This window comes from Thalassophryne amazonica, chromosome 23, assembly GCF_902500255.1.
Source record: "Thalassophryne amazonica chromosome 23, fThaAma1.1, whole genome shotgun sequence".
NCBI lineage: Eukaryota > Metazoa > Chordata > Actinopteri > Batrachoidiformes > Batrachoididae > Thalassophryne > Thalassophryne amazonica.
Genome location: NC_047125.1, coordinates 34,582,445 through 34,605,192, shown reverse-complemented (window position 1 = coordinate 34,605,192; position 22,748 = coordinate 34,582,445). Strand labels below are relative to the sequence as shown.

Genomic DNA, 22,748 nt, shown 5'->3' with positions numbered 1-22,748 from the left:
ACAATGACAATGAAGTATCTGTATCTCTGTATCTGTAAATTTTGCTCAACTGAACACGGTCACTGTTTGAATCATTTCAGGCGACTCTCACAACATTTATTCTGTCTCACTTAGCACAACTTATGGTTTCACCTCAGCTTATTGAGAATATTTTTGGTTTATATTTATTCTTGAACATTTTTAATTCACCTTCTTCCACCAGTCGTACACACAGCTGAACCCTTACAGCTTTAACTGCAAAAATGTGGTATTTTCAAACAGTTGTGGAATGTATGTATGTGTGTGTGATGTTTGCAGTCACACTCACATGTGCAGCTCTCTGTAGACGGCGTTCTGCAGCTTCTTTTCCCAGCCTGTAAAATCCCAGCAGGCGTCAGACAAACAGTAACGGCTTATTACTACATTATTACAGTGTAAACACGCCCACCTGATGCTCTGAGAAACGCACGCACGTCCTCTTTAAGAGACTCCAGTTTGACCTCAGGACAGTGCAAACACTCCTGTGAAAAATGTACAAAAACAAAACAAACAAAAAAAAAAAAAACAACAACAAAACATGAGCACCAAAAAACAACAGCCCTCTGTGTGCACGTGGCTTAAAACGGAAAAGTGGAACAGAAGAAACACAGTCAGGGTCAAAACCAAACTGCACATATCAAATAAAGAGGCTTATGAGCCTGTTAGGATGTAACTTAATTATCTGGTGCTCAGGGAAATGATCTCAGACAATTATCACAGAAAATGTACCAGAAATATGTTTTTACTGATTTTGAGTTTTTGGTGAATCTGTATGAAAGGATATCGTGCAGCACCAAGCTGTACGAATGACTTTATCATTATGGTGACATTTACTTTCTATTTATTACATAAAACAATGGAATACACTTTAAAATATTATGCTGTTATTGCACATTAATTGTAATAATTAGGAGAAAAATGATCAATTTAATCAAACATAATAAATATCAAATTACTGTCCGGTGGTTAAATAAGTCAAGTCCTGCCGCTCTTATCATCCAGCCAGCCGGACTCAAGTTTGGATAGCGGGTCGGGGAATGATCTTCTTTTAAATGGACAGCATAATCTGTCACCTTGCTCTGTTCTGATACAAAACAGTGTGTTTTATCCCACCAATGTTCATTATGCATTGATCCAAGTCACAGACACATGTGCCTATAAGCCTAATAAATGACACACAACATGCAGGGACACAGACCAGACAGTTACTTCATGATTATTTACTAGAGACTCCATTCAGCTGCCATTCATCAACCAAATCCATGATTTCTTTTATTTTATTCTTCACAAATAATTTATTTCACACTCTTGGAAATACAAACATAGTGTCAAGATTTATAGGGGTCCACAAAGTGAAACAATGATCAGCTGATTCTATGTTTATGAACAGACTGAGTCAGCAGTGGGTCGAGTCGGGAAAAACCTGAATTTTCAGTTCGTGTGCAGCATAAGCTTCAGTTTTTCGTTGTTGGACACCAATACCACGTTTTCACACACAAAAAAAAAATCTTTCAAGGAATCAACGCTCCAACGGGAAAAATAATCAAGGTCTCTGTCATTCTCGCTGCTAACACAGCCAGTCATGATGCCTCCAGACTGCAGTTTACACCTCTTGCTCTTTGACCTCATGCATCACACCCAGAAGAGAGCGTGAAAAGGCCTATTAATACCACTATCATTATTATTAGACAGTTAATTATACTATATATATTAATGTTACTTATTACATACGTTATTGGTGTTACTACAACAACTGCACATTATTATACATTAATTTTGAACTCATTTTAAAAATGCTGTGGAAAACAATATATTGTTCTGTTACTATTACTGCACATTAAATTATTGCACATTCATCATTTGAATGATATAATTATTAAAGCCTTTAATTCCACTTAATTACTCGATATTCGTTAACACGTTATTAACGTGACTATGATTTATTAGCGGAATCAAACATCTCGTTAACATTGTATTAGAAACAGCAGGTTATATATGTGTGTGTGTGTGTGTGTGTGTGTAAAAACTGGGCCTTGTTAGCTTAGCGGCTAAGCTAAACTACGCTAAGGTGACTCACGGCGGCTTTTCGCTCCAGTTCGGAGAATAAATTTGTTCCTTTCAGCCGCTGGACGATGTGACAGATGGTCAGAGAAAGGTCGCTGCTTTGGTCCATCCTGAAGGTCAAACTTTGTCCCTTTTCTCGCGTCAATCGGCAGAATTTGTTCAGACAAACGAAGCAGCATCTGAGGAAGGTTACCTAGCAACCGGAGGGGCGTGAATGCATAAAAAAAAAAAAAATTTTCTCATTACATAATTCATATAAATGTGTGTCTGAAAATTACTACAATAACTTTATTTCAAAATGATAAAACACCTGCAGCAGTTAACCCTTAAATGTTTCATTTTTGCAGAAAAATACCAAAATTAATCAACAGATTTATTTATCTTTTGTCATAATTTTTGGATACTGAGTTACTGGTTAACCCTATGCGCGGAAACACGTCACTTCCGCGACTGGCTCCCCGATAAAAAAAAAAACAAAAACAAAAAACAACAAAAAACAGGGTGAGACTAACGCACGGGCTGAGTGTGCGGTGTGGGCACAAACCATTCGGAGGAGGGGGTGTCAGCGGTGGGTGGCGATAATAAATAATAATAATAAATACCTCCCTCATTGGGAAATCGTAATATTACTTAACATAAGTTTAGGGCACTCAGTTCATAGCCCTGGTTCTTCTTTCCTGAAATTGTCGATTAAGACAAACTTTTTTTTTTTAAATTTAACCCAATAAAACAAAATATATCTCGTAGGGACGACACACTTTCAAACAATAAAAATGTTGACAAAATACAGAAAAATATAAAGTTAAGAATTACAAAACAATAAGAAGAAAGAAAAGGCAAGGACACCTAGATAGACGCAAAATCCAGATATGTCTCCACAGATCTTTCTAGCTGTTATGTTGGAGCAGCAAGACGAGCTGCACATACAAGTGTTCGGGCTCGGCTCGGTTCGGCCACACTCTAGTGCTGACACCCCCCCCCATGGTTTGTGCCGACACCGCACACTCAGCCCGTGCGTTAGTGTCACCCGATGAAAACACACTCGGGCTGCATTGCTTGTCTGTTGAAATCAGCTGGTTTTGTTTTGTTTCTAACAGCCAGCTGACGGCTCTCACTGCCTGGAACGATAAGATTTATACACCAAGCTGACCTGAAATGAACCACTGCACATTAAATGGACTTTATTGACGAGTCTGACCCTTTAAAAAAATGACCAAATTACATGTATTTCTATTGAGCTCGGTGATGTTTTCATCGGGCAAAAACCGTGAAGACCGCGTCAACCCACTGCACATTGAAGACAAAGGAGCTGATCATTGACTTTGGGAAGTCCAGACCGGAGGGGTGGGGGTGGGGGCAGCACATCCAAGAAGGACACATCCAGGCTGGACAAACTGATCAGGTGGGCTGGCTCTGTGGTTGGCATGAAGCTGGACTCTCTGACAGTGGCAAAGAAGAGAACACTGGACAAACTGCTGGACATTATGGACGATGCCAGTCAGCCTCTGCACACCATCATCAGCAACCAGAGGAGCCTCTTCAGCCACAGACTGCTCCTTCCCAAGTACAGGACCAACAAACTGAAAAAATCCTTTGTCCCTCAGACCATCAGACTGTACAAGTCCTCACTCAGGGGGAGGAGGAGGAACAGGAAGACAGAGGACGGGAAGGAGAGCAACAGTAGGAGCCAGACAGTAGCGAACAGTATGTGTGGTATTTGTATTTACTTTTTGTAAATTTTTTCTTACTTTAACTTTTGATAATCTGTGTGCTTCTTACCCTGTGTGTTGCTATACAATGCTGCTGGAACCTCACTTTCCCTGAGGGAGTTTTCCCAAGGGATCAATAAAGTTCTATCTCATCTATGAAATGAACATAAAATCTGAAAGCTTCCCAAAAGTATGGATTTTTTTTATTTTTTTTTTACCGTGGGCCTTTAAAAAAGCTTAAATAATAATCAGAATAAATCTGCTAAACAGAAATGCCAGTAGCAGACTGGAGTTAAAACAACAACAACAACAAAACAATCGAACAGGATCGGGAAAAGTTTTTTTTCCGGATGAGAACTGTTTATGTTACAACTGTGCAGATAAACACACACACACACACACACACACACACACACACACACACACACACACACACACACACACACACACACACACACACACACACACACACACACACACACACACACACACACACACACACACACACACACACACACACAGGCCTGATAAAAAGTATGTAAGAACAATAACCGCAGAAGATTAAAGTTGAATATCCAGATAAAACGATAAAAAAAACTCTTTTGCAATAAATCCTGAATGTTTTTCTCCTAATAGTGTCGATAATTTGACACATAAAAACAATTTACTGCACATTCGGAGAGTGGACGAGTTCTTGTACAAGATGCAGACACATTGTTGCACCTTTTTGACATTTGATGATTTTAAAAACTTTTCCCCGTTATAACTGCTGCTGCATGAACAAGAAGTCGGGCTGAACGCCCCCCACCTCCAGACTAATCCAAAACTCACCAAAAACAAGTTCTGTTCTATTTATAGTTAAACCGTGATGCATCCTGTGCAGCTCATTAAAAAAAATAGAAAAGCGGATGCTGATTTGCGCAGAGCCTGGAGGAGGACTGCGCGCTCTGAGTGCGCGCACACGCCGGAGACCGAACCCAGACCCGCTTCACAGCAGTTTAAGCCTCTTTTAAGAGCATGAGGATAAATGTTGGCGGAACTGATCTGACCTGAAGCCGAAGAAGTGGACATGGAGACTTTTACCATCAGCGACGTGCTGATCAACTCCACCGACCTGAACCGGATTCTGTGCAGCTTCGGGATCAGGAACATTTCGGAGTGTGAGAAGGAGCAGCACTCGGAGCCCAAAGGTAGGAAATATTTACATGACTTTCATTACTGCTCCACACTTTTCTGCTGTGCTTTTTTTTCCCCCCCAAAATGCAGCCTGAGCAGCAGTTTTGGCGTTCTCTGCGCTCCGTGCGTAAAAGGCGCAGAGAACGCCAAAACTGCGCTCTGTGCGCCTTTTACGCATATGGGTCAGCTCCTCCATGAAGCTGCTTTCTTCTGTCACTTCTGCTGATTGATCTGATATCACTTTAAATACAAATCTCACCAAATTAGAAGACACGATGACGCAAAACGTTAAGTGTCCATATGTCTCCCCCTCCTGTGTCTCAGACATCAACCAGACTGTGAGGATCATCCTCTACAGCCTCATCTTCATCCTCAGCGTGATGGGAAACAGTCTGATTATCATCATCCTGGTGAGGAACCGGCGGATGAGGACGGTCACCAACCTGTTCCTGCTGTCCCTGGCTGTCAGCGATCTGATGGTGTCCCTAGTCTGCATCCCGTTCACCCTCATCCCCAACCTCATGAAGAACTTCATCTTTGGCAACAGCATGTGCAAGCTGGTCATGTACTTCATGGGTGAGCCAGGGAACAATAACCAAAGAGAGATTTAAGCAGCGTTTGCCGGTTTGGTGTTAAGGTTGGTCTCAAAGACAAGGTGTGCCAGATCACAGACAGCAGAGAACAGTTTCATCAAAAACCTGGTCTAAAGTCCAGCACAGTTTCCCGCCTATGCAGTGAAATATTCAGAAAGGCCGGACATAAGCAGGTTCACAACACGCAAACGCGATCCTCGTAGACACAAAGACGTGGTTTTACACGAGTAATTCTCTAAAACTGAACTGAAAAGAATTTAAAAAGTAAACAAAGTGCTCGCACATTCACGCTTTGTGCAGACATCAGTTTCCTCGCCAGAAAACCTCAGTTAAATCCATCATCAAAACAATTTGTGACTAATTTATTTGATACTGTGGAACTTAAAAAGTGGAGTTGGACACGCCCCCTAATGCATAGCTGCTTGAGATGCCAAGATAGGGCCCAGTGTTTTATTTAGTATTTCTGTTATGTTTTATTGAAATAATGATACTTAAAAAAAGTGTTCTTGATCTGGCCCGGGATTGTGAGAAGGTTCTAATAGTCTTTAAACAGAATCCATCACAGAAAGAAGACATTTGAGTTCAGGGTTTTATTTCTTCATGTTGTAAAATTAACTTTGAATTTCCGTGGATGCAGTTCAGTCTTCTGAGGCTGCACCCAGGAGACGCGTCACGTCACCAAAACCTCCTGAAACTAAACCAGAAAACACATGAAGACTCCTGAAACAAGTCAACCTGCAGGTATCAGCGTACATGAACCTTCAGCGCAGGAAATTATACAAGCTTCTGTTTTCAGCTCATTTATCTGAACGTTATTTGTCAGCTGCAGGATCAGTTCATCTGTCGTGCTTCAGGCTCAAAGGAGCTTCCTCCCAGAATTTACGATACAAAGAAACTATATTTCTCATCAGAAACCTTTGGGAAAAAACCAACAGTTTTTACATTCGACCAGATCAAATAAAGTCGCTCTGCTGCTTTTTGTCACACCATCGACTCGAGGGCATGAGAGCAAACAGCTGCTTCAGCAAACACCTGCAGGTCTTTATGACATCATAAGGACAGCTCCCAAAAGGTGAAGAAGATTCAGTCAGCTGGTCACCACGAAACCTAATCAAGTTCTCATCACACTTTGTGTGACATTTTTAAGTCAAGACTCAAAACCTATTTTTATTCTCTTTCTTATGGATAGTTTTTATTTTTTATTTGTTTTATTCTTTTACTTGTTTTATTTATGTATTTGAATTTTTTATTCATTTTTAATTATTTATTCAATTTTATGTTGACTTGTTTTATGTAAGGCGCCTTGAGACGGTTTTTGCTGTGATTTGGCGCATTATAAGCTAATTAAATTAAATCACTGAGTGTGGTGTTGTCACTGCACATGGTGATGTCACAACATGTGGCCCCACCTCTCAATTTACTCTTGTAATCTCTACTAGAATTTTTATTGTTACTAATTTTGACAGAAATTTGCCTCACCTTTGAAGGGTGTTCTTGATCTGGTCATCAAAGATACTCTCAGCCCTTTGGGGACCCGTTTTGAGACGACTGGGTAACACCTTGTGGTTAACAGGTTAGATCTGGAAGTGTGCGGAGACGCCGCATGTCGTAGCATCAACCAGACTACAGAACAGGGACCTGGATGGCAACCACCCAGGCAGGTAACTCGTCCGTGCTCACCTGCCTGAAGTAACACTCTGGCTGCCACAGCCAGGTGAAATGTGGGCGTGTCCACTAGTGATAAACTTTTCAAATTTGCTTTAATAAATTCTCTATTTTTTTTCCAGCTTTAATCCAAACATTCTCAGTTTTTGAAGGGTGTTCTTGATCTGGACAGTGTGAAGTGTGGCACTGGACTGAGAAGGGTTGGATTTGTGTGCATTTTGTTAAAGCATCCTTCAGTTTTCTGCTCCTCTGTCTCATCTGCTCCGATTATCCAATTTGAAGCCGCTGGATTTTTTTCCTGCTACATCCTGCGCTGCTGGGCGAGATGACAGCACCGTCTTCATTATCTCATTTGTCCAAGTGTTTATCCGTTTACGTGTGGCTGCTCTCAGATTGGAGCCAGCGTTTTAATGTATTTATAGGGTGACTTATTGGTACCGTGTGCATTCGCGCAGATGCCGGTCCGGCCGAGCAGGATGTGCCGTCGCTGCTCACTGGTTACATTTCCATCAGAAACGCTGTGGCTGACAGCGACACGTCCAGATGTAAAAGGAAGGAAATGTTCAACAACGAGAAGCATTCTGACACAAACACCTGAAGGGAAAATATCAGGAACTAAAAATTACTGGTTTTCCACAATGGACCATTTGGTCCCAACTCAGAATAGAACCAAATGGACTTTGTTCAGACTTCCAGTAAAAACTGGATTCTGATCCCACTGGTCATCCGTCCACATTAGAGACCCTAAGTGACCAGATCCGATCCATGTGTCCGTGTGACAATCCTCATTTCAAGTCTTATCCACTTCAGTTGCTATAGTAATGACATGAAGCCCAGCGGGTGGGTGGAGTGGGGCGTGGCATTTTTGCCAAAGTGAAGTGCCGCCTTAATCTCTCTCCACTTCCTTACAGTGAAGTGGTACCAGAGCCGCTCACGCACTGACCCAGAATGCATCTGTGCATTATTAAGCGCCAGACACACACACTGAAGGCAGCTGCTGCGTTGCTGCTCGATCACTCTACATCACGTCTTTGATGTGACTGTTTTGGACGTGATTTTAGAGGTTAGTCTGAACACATGCTGACTCCAATCTGAGCCTTCAGACCTAAAACAGATTTGCCAAAAATGCAATCCAAATCCCGTCTCAAACCGCAGATGCACAAGTGTTGGAACAAATTAGGAAAAACCTAATGTCATGTGACTTCTGACTGGTCAGACTCGTAACTTTTCCGAACAAGGCTTTCAGGGATGTTTGCCATTTTAATCTGCTCTGTGTTTGGTCTTTGCAGGGATCTCAGTCAGCGTGTCCACCTTCAACTTGGTGGCCATCTCACTGGAGCGCTACAGTGCCATCTGCAACCCGCTGACCTCCAGGACATGGCAGACCAAATCCCACGCCGCCAAGGTCATCACTGCCACCTGGGCAGTGTCCTTCATCCTGATGCTGCCCTACCCCATCAACAGCACGCTCAAACCCTTCACCCGCATCAACAACAGCACCGGACACATGTGCCGGCTGATCTGGCCCAATGATGTCATCCAGCAGGCCTGGTGAGCAGGAAATGCAGCAACGCTAATTCTAGATGATTGCTTCTTGATTTTTAGTCTGCTGCTGCTGGTGAGAGATGGCATCTCAGGAGAACCTTCTGGCACCGCTCTCCAAATATTAAAAACAACACAGTAACTGTTTTGTTTCTTTTATTTGTTGTACTTCCTGTCAGGTACGTGTCGCTCCTCTTGCTGCTCTTCCTCATTCCCGGGATCGTCATGATGACGGCTTACGGGTTAATCTCCGTGGAGCTCTACCGAGGCATCAAGTTTGAGCTGTCCAAGCAAAGAACCACCAAAGGTAACAAATTTGAAGCGAGGAAGCGGCGTGCTTGTGGCGTTTTGCTTTGACAGGAAGTCCTCCGAGTGCTCGCAGGAGGAGTTCTGGGTTTGACACGGATCCTGCAGTCGTTCCATTTCTGTCTCCACAGGCAGACAATCCAGTATCAAGCCAGGGGACAGCGACGGATGTTACCTCCAGGCGAGCATGAAGAAAGCTCCAGTGGCTGCGGTGGGCGGCGACACCAGCAGCAAGATGACGATTGACCGCGTGAGCTGCACCAATTCCACAGCCAACCTGATGGCCAAGAAACGAGTCATCCGCATGCTCCTGGTCATCGTCTTCCTCTTCTTCCTCTGCTGGACCCCCATCTTTGTGGTCAATGCGTGGCAGGCGTTTGACCGGCGCTCGGCGCACCGCCTGACCGGAGCACCCATCTCCTTCATCCACCTGATGTCCTACACCTCAGCCTGCGTCAACCCCATCATCTACTGCTTCATGAACAAGCGCTTCCGTCAGGGCATGCTCGCCACCTTCAGCTGCTGCCGCTGCAAGAGAGGCGGCGGCTGCAGCCGGCTGGCCAGGGGGCCGTGGCCCACACAGCAAGTGGGCGGTGCAAAGCCAAACACCGCCGAGCGAAACTGCCACACGCCGCCAAGTGGTGCCAACACACGCTTCACATACATACGTGTGTCGGTCTGAAAGGAGCAGGACGCCTCAAACCGCCGTGTCGCTTTGACGTAACATCCTCAAAGCACCGACATGCCGACTTCCAGAGGCCACGTGTGGTTTTACCCTAAAAATATCATTCAAAGTCCGCTTCTTTACCCATGTGGGAGATGGATGTAAATAAGCTTCAGCCTTTAATTCTGCAGTGAAGGAAAGTCCTTGACCCGGAGTGTGTTTGTGGACTTGGACTGGGGAGGTCTTATCGTTTGGTGGGACTGGGAACACCTGGATCCAGTCTTCAAAGACTGAATTCCCGGCATTAGCAGTCATGTGGTTAAATATAGCAGCACGGATGTAGCAACGTGTTTTGTGTTCAGTGTGTTAGCATAAGCGTGTCTGATCAACAACCTAAGGGTTACTCGGTCAACTCGCATCTTTAGCTCGGACTCAGAGTGACGAGCATTTGTGTTCTTAATCATTTTAAGTATGCAACTATCTGCTCCAAACTATCCTAAAACATAATCAGCCCGTGCACCGCCCAGGGTGTACCTACAGTGGAAGTATCAAGTGTCCACTATGTACTATTAATGAATTATCACATTAAGAGAGAAAACAGCTTTATGAGAAGAAAATATACAATCCAAAGAATCCAAACTGTCACTGGCTCTGGTAGTTTGCAGAAGATATGCAGAGGGGGCGTGGTTTAGCTGTGACAGACAGGTGCGACGCATCAGCGGCACGGAGCCGACAAATGTCTATTTATATGTGACTGAGGCACCTCAGGAGAACCGCCACAGAACTGAACCAGTACCAGTACGGCTGTGGGCTGCCAGAGACGGAGGGAGGATGGAGAGAAGCCACCGGTGGAGTGTTCTCCTTTATTATTGACAAACACAATAAAAGTGGGTGTGTCTTACTCCACATGACTGTGCGTCATGTGTGAACCAGCTCATGGGTTACCTGTGGTGTCAGTATCAAGTGCCTCCCACGTACCATCTCCACAAAGGGAAAAAATACTTTATAACAGTCATAAATATGCAAATGCAGATATGAAGAGCTTTTAAGAAGCGGCTCTAAAACAAACTCTTACCGGATTCCAGCTTGATGCCTAAAACGCCACTCGCCGTGGGTCCGTTGCCACGGCAACATCTATCAGCAAAAAGTGAAATAAAGATGAAAATAACTCAATAAGTCCTGTGGAGGAAAACAACCATGAAAACCGTAGACAACAGAATGTTTGATATCACTTTTTATTACTCATTTTTATGCCAATATCAGTTTTGTCTTGTTTTTTTTTGTCCTGTTTTCTCTTTATGACATACAGACGTGAGCATGATCTGGAGCTGTAATATGTACAAAAAACAAACCATCTTATTACAAAAAAGTCCCCTCGTTTTGACATTATTGCTAAATGTTACAAACAGCACAGGTTTCTACGATCGGCGACCCTTCGAGCACAGAGCACGTTTCTACCACGACGACATCTCGTCTGCACTAGAACCACACACGGACACGGCGAGGAGACGCCGAGAGGCTACGGCGGAAAGACCAGGACCAGAAGGACAAAGCGCTCCTTTTGTTTTAAAGCTGCCTCTGACTCCGCCCCCCTCGTGTTAGCAGTGCATGAAGACGACATTAGAAAAGACATTTGGCATATTCAAGGACAAGGACAAGGACACACACACACACACACACACACACACACACACACACACACACTGTTCACAGCTCCTTATAAAAGACAAACGGGACCAGCTGCTTCCGGAAGAACAAACACGAGCAGACGCAGAAACACAAAGTGTGGATCCCAACGCAAAAGATCATCTGCCCGTTTAATACGACGTGCGTATTAGAAGGCGTGTAACATACGTGACCTCTGCCAGATGCGCTGTCTCGACATGTGACAGAGAAAAACTGTAAACCAGCTCGGATTGTCACGGCGACATATTTTAAAAAAAAATATGCATCACCCCCTTTGTTGTTCCAAGTAACAGAGTTGCTGCTCAGACCGCCGCAGACCCGGGGGTGACCCGCCTCTGAGGGCGGCAACATGTAAACACAAAATCCAAGCCACTGGGGGGCGGGGCTAATGTAAAAAAACAAACAAACAAGCAAACAAAGCTTTAAAAGTGATCTACAGTCAGATTTCTTGACCTCCATCCTGCAGAGTAAAGGGTCGAGGTTTTACCGCCATGAGTCCAACACTACAAAACAGCCACGGCACCGATTCATCAACAAATCCGGGAGGGACCATGTGGTCTGAGCCAACAGAGGCAGCACGGCCTATAATGCACTTTTCTGACAGGAACAAGTAAGACAAGGGGAGAGCGTGTACCAATAATTTAAAAAATATCAACATTACAATATAAAACATGAACCACCGGGGCGACAACACGTGACCATAACTTAAGCGTTTCTTTACATGTACGGGGTCGGGGTTCCTGGTGAAATCCAGGAGAACTTCACTGTGCAGACAATCATGCTCCACTATGATCGTTTAGAGCCCAACCGATATATTGGCCGCCAAAAGTCTGTTACGAACTTCTTAGTATCGGCGTTATTTTTGATGATAGAAGACGACTTAGTTTAGAATAAACAATGAAGAAAAAAAAACACTTTGCAGCTTGACAGTACTGTTTTAAATGCTATCAAGCATGGCTGGGACCCCATCCCCCCTTGGCCACATCAGCAATAGGAGACAGAGGCAAAGAGGCCAGCTGTCAATCATCTTCAGAGTGGGTGGTACACAGTGACATGAGACAAGTGGTCACTGAACAGCCAGCGAGGTGGGGTCAAAATAGACAAGAAATCTATTTTATACAAATACTGAGCGATGTGACACTGCAACCAGCAATCCGAGTGAAGGCAGAGTGTGGTACGTTGGTTAGTGTTTGGTTTTATTTCTATTTATTATAGTCTCTGTTACTGTTAGTTTCTGTCATAAGAGTTTGATAAAATGTTCAGAATCTTGACATTTTGTTAATGTATATATCAATAGATATATCATTATCATTAATTCTTCACTCCATCATATTATACCCCCCCCCCCCCCCCCAAAAAAAAAAAAAAATATCGGTTGGGCCCCAAATAGTTCATTCCCATCACAAGTATCACATGTGCATTTATTTATTTTTCCCTGTCTGCATCCTGGTGGAAGACAGAAAAACCCACAAACCCCGAGATACTTTTTTTTTTTTGAGCATTGATCGATTCAAACGTAAGTATCTGGAACGCACTTTGAAAAGGAGCGAGTTTGACTCGATACTGAATGGCAGCGATGATACTCGCTGGCTGGTGAACTAGTGCTCAGGCGGGAAAACAACAACCACATGAAAAAACACGACCTGTACAATATTGCTGTATGTATTTTATTTTTAATAAATGCACATTTTGAGTAATACGCGTTTAGAAGGCCTTTGTGCTCCAACAGGAGACTCACTCGCCATGAAGTCAGGAGAGTGCAACGACTCCGACGGATCAAACGCTCGCTTCTGCAGGAACCTCACGACACATGTAGGTTCTTTTTTTTTTTTTTTTTCTTAGAAAAAGGCTAAGACGGCAGAGAGGAGCTTACAGCGCTTGCTAAAGTTGTACCAAAAGAGAACTGTGCAGCGCACGTGCATGTGCACTGCTCAATAAAAACAATAATTTAATTTTTAAAAACTTTGTGGCTTTGCTTTGAAAAGTTGCAGCTGAAGCTCCTGTGGTAAGAAGCGAGGCGTTCATGATTTTTTTTATTTTTGCCCAAAGTGGCTACGAAGAAAAAACAAAAAAAGCGAAGTATCGTTTGGGAATTGAAGATATTGGTAAGGCCACGACTAATTGGAGAAGTGTCTGTTCGCACGGTAGGAAAAGCAGGCGACGGCACACCCTGGAAGACGCCTCGCGGTGCGGTTTAAACGACAGGTTTCGCCGTACGATTGCATACGACGACAGTGATCAATACACGTAGAAAGAGATATGTGATTGGTTGGTGTACACAGTAATAATATACAGTACTAAGGCTATCCTTTGAAGTCAGCAATCATTAGTTACAATGTTTCGTAAATGACAAGCTCTTTACAGCCTGTACACAAAGATGGACGATAGAGCAGCGATTCCAAAGTGAAGCCAAAATACCTCTATCACCCCCTAGTGGCAGCTTCAAGTCAATAAGAAATGGAAGGAAAACACCATTATGTGCTGACTGAACTTTTCTCAGATATGTTTGTTCCAGGGTCAGTATTTGGCTTTGAAACGTTGCGCCGGGCAGATAGCTACGATTGATGGCTAGCTATCGCCGTCACAGAACAAATAATTTTTCTAGTATCTGATTTGACATCAGCTGAGCACGACGGCGGGTTTTTTTGGCTTCATTTCTACACATGAAAGTGAAACTGCGGGTCACATCGTCCATCTTTATTTGCGGTCTACGTTTTTTTCCCGATGTATTCTGCAAATGTTGCGATGGCTCCACATGAGATGTACTGAAGTGTGTGACGTTCCAAAGGAGACAGAGCGCAAATCGAGTATTGCAGGCAAGGCAGAGGCGTTGCTTAAAGCTTTTCTTTTTAAAGACTTCATAAAAACCAATGATAAAAAACAGGCCCTCTGAGGTTTTTCCCGATTTAGAAAAACAAACCAAAAAACAATGTTAAGAAACAAACCAGACTTCAGCTTTTTCCCCAAACAGAAGAAGCAAAGTAGTATTAAAAAAACAATAGGTTCACCATCGCATTACAGTTTGGGATTTTGGACCTCAAAAGGGAAAAGAAAGTCCAAGCTCAGAGGAAGAATAGAAACTATTTGGTAACAAAAGTTTACTATATGTTTAATACAAAAAGGTATGGAGAAAATGTACCTTTACTAAAGCTTATACAAGATCCTTGGTCCATAAAAACTCTCATGTTTTGAGAGTGTCCCCTTCTGGATCCTCGGACGCCCTCCAACAACAATACATCCAAACCCGCCTCAGGATCCCACAGAGCAAAACCACGCCAAGCGAACGGGTGAATCAGGAAGCACGCAGCGGGACAGAACACGCAAAGTCCCGGGACTACGCGCTGGACGTATTGTTGTTGTGGTGGTTTCCGCTCTCACAGCTGTAGAAAGGTGCTGGGTGCTCTGAGCCTCGACCCAAACACCCCAAGTGGATCAGCAGGTCCCAAAAGTAACCACAAAGGGAGGGGGCGTGTCAATGAGCTCTGACAGCTTGTTAACGTGGTTCCTCCTCCCGTGACATTTGTCCCGTTGTCCTTTCAACTTCTCGGTATCTGACTTTAACACGCAGCAGTTTAGAGAGTCAGGTTCCATTATTTCCCAGTTGCGATATACCTCCTGGTATATTTGCTCTCAAGGCATACTGTGGGCGTGGCCTTGGTGTGTTAGGACACCACAGCAGCAGCGGCGTTAGATGTGACTCCGGCGCTGGCGGTGCTGTTGGGCCCGTAGACGCTGGAGTTGGCCTCCTGGCTGTTGCTGAGCAGGCTGGAATTGCTGGTCCGCAAGATGGCGCCGGCGGCGCTGCAGTGTGGCCGCGGCCCGGGCTCCGGTGTGTAGGTGAAGGTCAGCGTGGTGGAGTAGATGATACCGTCATTCCTCACCAGCGTGACGGGCACCTGGACAGGCTGCCGCACCCACCGCCAGCCCTCACGGAATGCGGAGATGTCGGGCACCACGCAGAGCATGCTCTCCGCACACCTGCCAAAATAAGAAAGTAAGAATGAGAGAAGTCAGTTTATACGTCAACAAATCAAAAATACGACCCCAGTTCCAATGAAGTTTGGACGTTGTGTGAAATGTAAATAAAAACAGATTACAATGATTTTCAAATCCTCTTCAACCTATATTCAGTTGAATACACCACAAAGACAAGATATTTAATGTTCAAACTGATAAACCTTATTGTTTTTGTGCAAATATTTGCTCATTTTGAAATGGATGCCTGCAACAGGTTTCAAAAAAGCTGGGACGGGGCAACAAAAGACTGGGAAAGTTGATGAATGCTCAAAGAACACCTGTTTGGAACATTCAACAGGTGAACAGGTTAATTAGAAACAGGTGAGTGTCATGATTGGGTATAAAAGGAGCATCCCCAAAAGGCTCAGCTGTTCACAAGCAAAGATGGGGTGAGGATCACCACTTTGTGAACAACTGTGTGAAAAAATAGTCCAACAGTTTAAGAACAATGTTTCTCAACATTCAATTGCAAGGAATTTAGGGATTCCATCATCTACAGTCCATAATATAATCAGAAGATTCAAAGAATCTGGAGAAATTTCTACACGTAAGCGGCAAGGCTGAAAACCAACATTGAATACACGTGACCTTCGATCCCTCAGGTGGCACTGCATTAAAAACCAACATCATTGTGTAAAGGGTCTTACCGCGTGGGCTCAGGAACACTTCAGAAAACCATTGTCAGTTAACACAGTTCGTCGCTACATCTACAAGTGCAAGTTAAAACTCTACCATGCAAAGCGAAAGTCAAACAACAACATCCAGAAACACCGCCGCCTTCTCTGGGCCCGAGCTCATTTTAAATGGACAGATGTAAAGTGGAAAAGTGTGCTGTGGTCTGATGAGTCCACATTTCAAATTGTTTTTAGAAATCATGGACGTCGTGTCCTCTGGACAAAAGAGGAAAAAGACCATCCAGATTGTTAGCAGTGCAAAGTTAAAAATCCAGCATCTGTGATGGTATGGGGGTGTGTTAGTGCCCATGGCATGGACAACTTACACATCTGTGATGGCACCATCAATGCTGAAAGGTACATCCAGGTTTTGGAGCAACACATGCTGCCATCCAAGCAACGTCTTTTTCAGGGATGTCCCTGCTTATTTCAGCAAGACAATGCCAAGCCACATTCTGCACGTGTTACAACAGCGTGGCTTCGTAGTAAAAGAGTGCGGGTACTAGACTGGCCTGCCTGCAGTCCAGACCTGTCACCCGTTGAAAATGTGTGGCACATTATGAAGCACAAAATACGACAACGGAGACCCCGGACTGTTGAACAACTGAAGTCGTACATCAAGCAAGAATGGGAAAGAATTCCACTTACAAAGCTTCAACAATTAGTGTCCTCAGTAGTGTAGCAGATAAGAGAATATTTAGAGCAGAATCCTGCAAATGGTGATAAAAGCATCAAATTCGGCAGAAGTACTCCTTAGACAATCCTCTTTTGGGAAAAAAACAAACAATTAGCCACTTTTCAGTTAGTGTTCAGGTAGAGGTCAATTGAAGAATTACACAGAAGTCAAAATTAAAAGATGCTCCAATCATATTGAAAACTATTCCACACTATTTGCTTGATCATGAAGATTCCAAAAAGGTATAGTTTGGACCATCTATGACTAAATTCTATGGAATTATGGGATAAAAACAGCAAGGATGTGTCAGTTTGTACAGGGGTCAAAACTTAAAGTTGCTTCAATTTTGGTAAATGCTCCAAACTATACCTTTTTGGAATCTTCATGATCAAGCAAATAATGTGGTATAGTTTTCAATATGATTGGAGCATCTTTTAATTTTGACAAAAGTGTAATTCTTCAGTTGACCCCTACCTGACCACTGATTGAAAATTCAAGTAGCCAATTGTTTTTTTTCCAAAAGACGAATGTCTAATTTCTGCTGAATTTGATGCTTTTATCACCATTTGCAAGATTGTTTCAGTTATCTGCTGCACTACAGTTCCCAAACGCTTATTGAGTGTTGTTAGAAGGAAAGGTGATGTAACACAGTGGTAAACATACCACTGTCCCAGCTTTTTTTGAAACCTGTTGCAGGCATCCATTTCAAAATGAACAAATATTTGCACAAAAACAATAAAGTTTATCAGTTTGAACGTTAAATATCTTGTCTTTGTGGTGTATTCAATTGAATATAGGTTGAAGAGGATTTGAAAATCATTGTATTCTGTGTTTAGTTACATTTTACACAACGTCCCAACTTCATTGGAATTGGGGTTGTAAAACAACCTGAGAATGAGAGAAGTCCCATTTATACAGTCAACAAAAACATCAAATATAAAAACAACATGAGAGTGAGATAAGTACTGCCAGTTTACACAGTAATTGAATTTAAATTTATTTTCATTTATATAGCACCAAATCACAACAAAGTTGCCTCAAGGCGCTTCACACAAGTAAGGTCTAACCTTACCAACTCTCAGAGCAAGAACCCAGACGACAGTGGTAAGAAAACCTCCCTTTGATGAAGAAACCTCAAGCAGACCAGACTCAAAGGGGTGACCCTCTGCATGGGTCATGTGACAGACACATTTTACAAAACAAATATAAAGGAAATGTTGCTGGTGCACAGGACAGGAGGGTAACAGAAACAGACACCACACCTCAAACAGAGAGAAAAAACAGAATCAGGCATCAGAAAGACAACAAATACAGTATAATTTGTCAGCATTAAGCAACAAGAAAAACAGAAGAAATACTACTGTTTTTGTTGACTGTATATACAGTCAACAAAAACAAAATGAGAATGAGAAATACTGCCAGTTTACACTGTCAACAAAAACAATGTGAGAATGGGAGAAGTACTGCCAGTTTATACAGTAAACAAACAAAAAAAAAAAACGATAATGAGAGAAGTAACGCCAGTTTATACAGTCAACAAAAAAAAAAAAAACGATAATGAGAGAAGTAACGCCAGTTTATACAGTCAACAAAAACAAAAAAATGAAAACACGAGAATGAGAGAAGTAACGCCAATTTATAGTCAACAAAAACAAAAAATGAAAACACGAGAATGAGAGAACGCATGCCAATTTATACAGTCAACAAAAACAAAAAATGAAAACACGAGAATGAGAGAAGTAACGCCAGTTTATACAGTCAACAAAAACAAAAAAATGGAAACACGAGAATGAGAGACGTAACGCCAGTTTATACAGTCAGCAAAAACAAAAAATGGAAACACGAGAATGAGAGACGTAACGTCAGTTTATACAGTCAACAAAAAGAAAAACATGAGAATGAGAGGAGTACCGGCAGTTCATATTGTCAACACAAATAAAAACAAGACTGCCAGCAGGTATACATGGGGTCCAAGCCCTGTACAGAGATCGCCTCCCAAACCCCTGCGAGGGCCATGCCACTCCTAACATTTCAAATGTTGACATGTGGGTGTGAGACGTAGACCCACGTGGGTGACAGTGCTATCATGCAAAGTGTGCCGTCAACAGAACAAACACCAATCAAGAAGTACTTTCTCTTTCAGCTGTGACTCCCTCCATGTCAGCATCCAGTACAGGGTCCTTCTGTCTGCCACTGTTGAGAGACACTCCAGTTCAGTGCCAGCACCAGAGCCCGCCTTCCTCACGACCCTGTTCAGTGGTGCAGCATCTCTCCTCTTTATGCTGTCTCACCAGCATACACCAGCATAGAGAGGAGTGTCACTCAAGTGTCATTTGTATGACACTTTGTGTAGTCATCACCAACTCAGATATGGTCCACAATTACAACAAAGTGAACTTTATGCAACCTTGACAGGTCTTTATCATCCCTAAAAAATTCAGCTTGATAGTTTGAATGCTGTGAGCAATGCCACTTTTAATAATTAAAAAGCCAATAGGCCACACCCCCTTTCAACAATTAGGATGTACTTATGTATTTCAATGAATACCTGTCCCAAGATCATCCATGTCAAATTTGGTACAGTTTTGAGATATAAACTTTAGAGACTGATGGTGTCCCCTAGTGTCACTCTTTTAATCAGGCGGCCTCTCTGCACCATTCTCCAACAGCCTCGTTTCATGCAGATCGGAGTTACTGTTACGAACATTCGTGCTAAAAATAAAAACAAACACTGCAAACAAACATGTTCTTGCAGGAAGGCACTGTAATCTCCTGCAGAAGAAGATTCTAGCACGCACACACACACACACAGCAGATTATTAAACCCTCAGATTAAACATTTTGTAATGAGGGTTTTGTTTACATCAAATCTCATATTTCCACTCAGCCCAGAATGACAATAAACCATCTTTGATAGAAATGCCATCTTGTACAGCGTTCACTGGCATCATCATCACAGTCATTATCACCATGGTCACTGTCATCATCATCCTCGACATTATTAGCATATTGTCATCGTCACCATTATCATTATCATTTGTCTTTATTAACACCATCAATATTGTCATCATAGCTGTCGTCATTATCATAGTTCTTCTTATTATTATTATTGTCATCATAGTTGTCATTAACATCACATTATCTATATTGTAGTTACCATCATTATCAACATCGTTGTCATCGTTCCCATCACTGTTCAGGAAAGCAAGGAAAAAGAAGTTGGTGAAAGTGAATTTGGAAAGTCAGAGAGATGAAGAAAGTAGACAGGAGGACAAGGAGAAGCAGTGTAAAGTGAAAAGAGAAGTGGCAAAAGCTAAGGAAATGGCATTTAGCGTTGCAGTAACTACAAAGACAAAGTTGATCAGCCACAGCATGAAGTTATGGGAGTGAGTAGTAGAAGCTAGGCTTAGAAAACAGGTGAAGATCTGTGAGCAACAATATGGTTTCATGCCGAGAAAGAGCACTACAGATGCAATGTTTGCTCTGAGAATACTGATGGAGAAGTACAGATAAGGCCAGAAAGAGTTACATTGTGTGTTTGTGGAATTTGAGAAAACTTAAAACAGAGTGCAAAAAGAAGAGTTGTGGTATTGTATGAGGAAGTCTGGATTGGCAGAGAAGCATGAGGGTACTGCAGGACAAGGACAGTGTGACAGCAATGAGATGTGTAGTGACGGATTCATTCGAGGTGGAGATGGGATTACACAAGGATCAGCTCTGAGTCCTTTCTTTTTTGCACTGGTGATGGACAGGTTGATGGATGAGATCAGACAGAAGTCTCCATGGACTGTGATGTTTGTAGATGACATTGTGATCTGTAGTGAGAGTAGAGAGCAGGTTGAGTGTAGTCTGGAGAGGTGGAGATATGCTTTGGAGAGAAGGGGAATGAAAGTCAGTAGGAGCAAGTCTGAGTACATATGTGTGAATGAGATGGAGCCCAGTGGAATAGTGCAGTTTACGTAGTTTAAGTAAATGAGTTTCAATACTTGGGGTCAACTGTCCAACGTAATGCAGAGTGTGGTAGAGAGGTGAAGAAGAGAGTGCAGGCAGGGTGGAGTGGGTGGAGAAAGGTGGCAGGAGTGATTTGTGACTGAAGAATATCAGCAAGAGTGAAGGGGAAAGTTTACAAGACAGTAGTGAGACCAGCTATGTTGGACGACTTAGAGACGGTGACACTAACAAAAAGACAGGAGGCGGAGCTGAAGATGTTGAGATTCTCTTTGGGAGTGATGAGAATGGACAAGATTAGGAATGAACATATCAGAAGGACAGCTCAGGTGGGACGGTTTAGAGACGAAGTCAGAGAGGCGAGATTGAGATGGTTTGGACATGTGCAGAGGAGGGACCCAGTGTATATAGGGAGAAGGATGGGCCCCGCTCATAAGCTATGGACTGCTTTAAGGGTGTCCCAATTACAAAATGTATTTATTAAACTGTATGGAATGTTTTAATGTATTCTTTGAATTTTGTAATAAACCAAACTAGAACTAGAAGGATGCTGAGGATGGAGCCACCAGGCAGGAGGAGAAAAGGGAGGACAAAGAGGAGGTTTATGGAAGTGCTGAGGGAGGACATGCAGATGGTTGGTGAGACAGAGGAAGACACAGAGGACAGGGTGAGATGGAGACAGAAGATCTGCTGCGGCGCCCCCTAACGGGAGGAGCCGGAAGAAGAAGAAAAAGATCATGATTATCATTATCAGTAGTGACCTGTTACGAGGATGACCAGGACACAGTGGAGGGACTATACTTCCCAACTGGCTTGGGATTGTTGGCTGAGGATTTGAAAGTGTGGCCTGAGCTGTTCAGCCTGCTGCCACCGTGACCCGGATAAGTGGCAGAAAATGAATGAATGAATGATTACGGTCCTTATCATCACCATCACTCCAAACACGCTGTGGTTGCATTAAAATGTAACCAGCTAATCAAAGCTGCTGACTGCAGCTCAGTGGTTCCTGGAAGATTTTTCTCTTCTTCTTCTTTCTGGGAGCTGGGCATGTGAAGGTGAACTGGAGGTCCAGCGACGGCACGTACACAAGTCTCACTGTCCATTACGCCAACGAGGACTTTTATTAACAAACGCCTGCAGACAGACCATCAACTTGGCGTTATTACGACGTACAGAGGAACCTGCACGCTGTGGCATCTGCAGTTTGTCTGCTCTCACTGTTGTGGCAACGGCGCGCATCATCATGGTGTCCAACTACTTCTCCAATTGTTACGGGTGGGACAAACAAGCAAACAAACAAACAACAACCTGACAATAAAAACTTGGAAGTGGAATAGTTCACCCTGCAGGTCTGAGTGAGGACAGAAGCATGTTGGGTTCTGGTCTCCTGCCGTCTGTGGTGATCCTCCACACGACTGGTCCTTCATTTCTCAAAAACCAGCATTACCAAACAAGACTCCTCTTCTTGCTTCCATTTGTGCTGCAAATGCCAAAGGTGGAATAAATATGTCCCTTTTGAGCTGCTGTATCAGCATGGCGCCTCCATGAGGGGGCGCACTCCCGTGGAGACATGAAAGTGTCTTTCTGTGCTCCTGAGCGCACACACTCACTGCAGCAGGTAATTAATTACATGCTAACGAAAAGATTAACACTAATTAAGGTCCTAAATGCTGCAGCTTTAAGTGCTGAATCTATAATCACAGGAACATCAGCCAAGTCAGGAAAACATCACATCCAATCATTAAGTTAACACACACACACACACACACACACACACACACACACACACACACACACACACACACACACACACACACACACACACACACACACACACACACACCTGTACATGGTCTCAGCCTCCACATCTCCAAACCAGACACGCAGATTTGGAGTGAAGTTCTGACCCGTCAGCTCCAGCATGGCCACGTCTCCGCCCCCGTTGAGCTGCAGCCAAAACACAACAACAGATGATGTCATCGCCGCAGTGAGACAGGGGACAGCGGCAGA

General features: G+C 43.3%; 3 protein-coding genes across 8 annotated transcripts in view; 1 reads left to right on the top strand and 2 right to left on the bottom strand.

Moving 5' to 3' along the window:
- tbc1d19 (TBC1 domain family, member 19) overlaps positions 1-11,945 on the bottom strand; it is a 33,273-nt gene extending 21,328 nt beyond the window's left edge. For all 3 annotated transcript variants that reach the window (XM_034164090.1, XM_034164091.1, XM_034164089.1), the window contains exons 1-4: positions 11,942-11,945; positions 2,096-2,212; positions 428-500; positions 308-353 (exon numbers count right to left, since the gene is read on the bottom strand). In XM_034164090.1, coding sequence (XP_034019981.1) covers positions 308-353; positions 428-500; positions 2,096-2,191 — 215 coding nt within the window. In that variant the 5' untranslated portion in view covers positions 2,192-2,212; positions 11,942-11,945. The remainder of the gene's footprint in view (positions 1-307; positions 354-427; positions 501-2,095; positions 2,213-11,941) is intronic.
- On the top strand, positions 4,759-10,264 carry cckar (cholecystokinin A receptor). 2 transcript variants are annotated; one of them, XM_034164095.1, is made up of 5 exons: positions 4,759-4,981; positions 5,292-5,543; positions 8,515-8,776; positions 8,947-9,074; positions 9,205-10,258. In XM_034164095.1, the coding sequence occupies exons 1-5, from the start codon at positions 4,861-4,863 to the stop codon at positions 9,753-9,755; spliced, it is 1,314 nt and encodes a 437-aa protein (XP_034019986.1). In that variant the 5' UTR covers positions 4,759-4,860; the 3' UTR covers positions 9,756-10,258. The 2 variants fall into 2 exon arrangements, with proteins under 2 accessions (XP_034019986.1, XP_034019987.1); XM_034164096.1 differs by lacking the exon at positions 5,292-5,543 and having other exon boundaries at positions 9,205-10,264.
- Positions 11,946-12,913: 968 nt separating the features above from the next.
- rbpjb (recombination signal binding protein for immunoglobulin kappa J region b) overlaps positions 12,914-22,748 on the bottom strand; it is a 55,587-nt gene continuing 45,752 nt past the window's right edge. For all 3 annotated transcript variants that reach the window (XM_034164092.1, XM_034164094.1, XM_034164093.1), the window contains exons 10-11: positions 22,582-22,685; positions 12,914-15,401 (exon numbers count right to left, since the gene is read on the bottom strand). In XM_034164092.1, coding sequence (XP_034019983.1) covers positions 15,086-15,401; positions 22,582-22,685 — 420 coding nt within the window. In that variant the 3' untranslated portion in view covers positions 12,914-15,085. The remainder of the gene's footprint in view (positions 15,402-22,581; positions 22,686-22,748) is intronic.

Excerpts from the sequence above, each read along its gene's own strand:
- cckar (XM_034164095.1), top strand. The coding sequence starts at position 4,861 with ATGGAGACTTTTACCATCAGCGACGTGCTGATCAACTCCACCGACCTG. Across the intron at positions 4,982-5,291 it reads GCAGCACTCGGAGCCCAAAG|ACATCAACCAGACTGTGAGG; the intron begins GTAGGAAATATT and ends CCTGTGTCTCAG. Across the intron at positions 8,777-8,946 it reads GATGTCATCCAGCAGGCCTG|GTACGTGTCGCTCCTCTTGC; the intron begins GTGAGCAGGAAA and ends ACTTCCTGTCAG.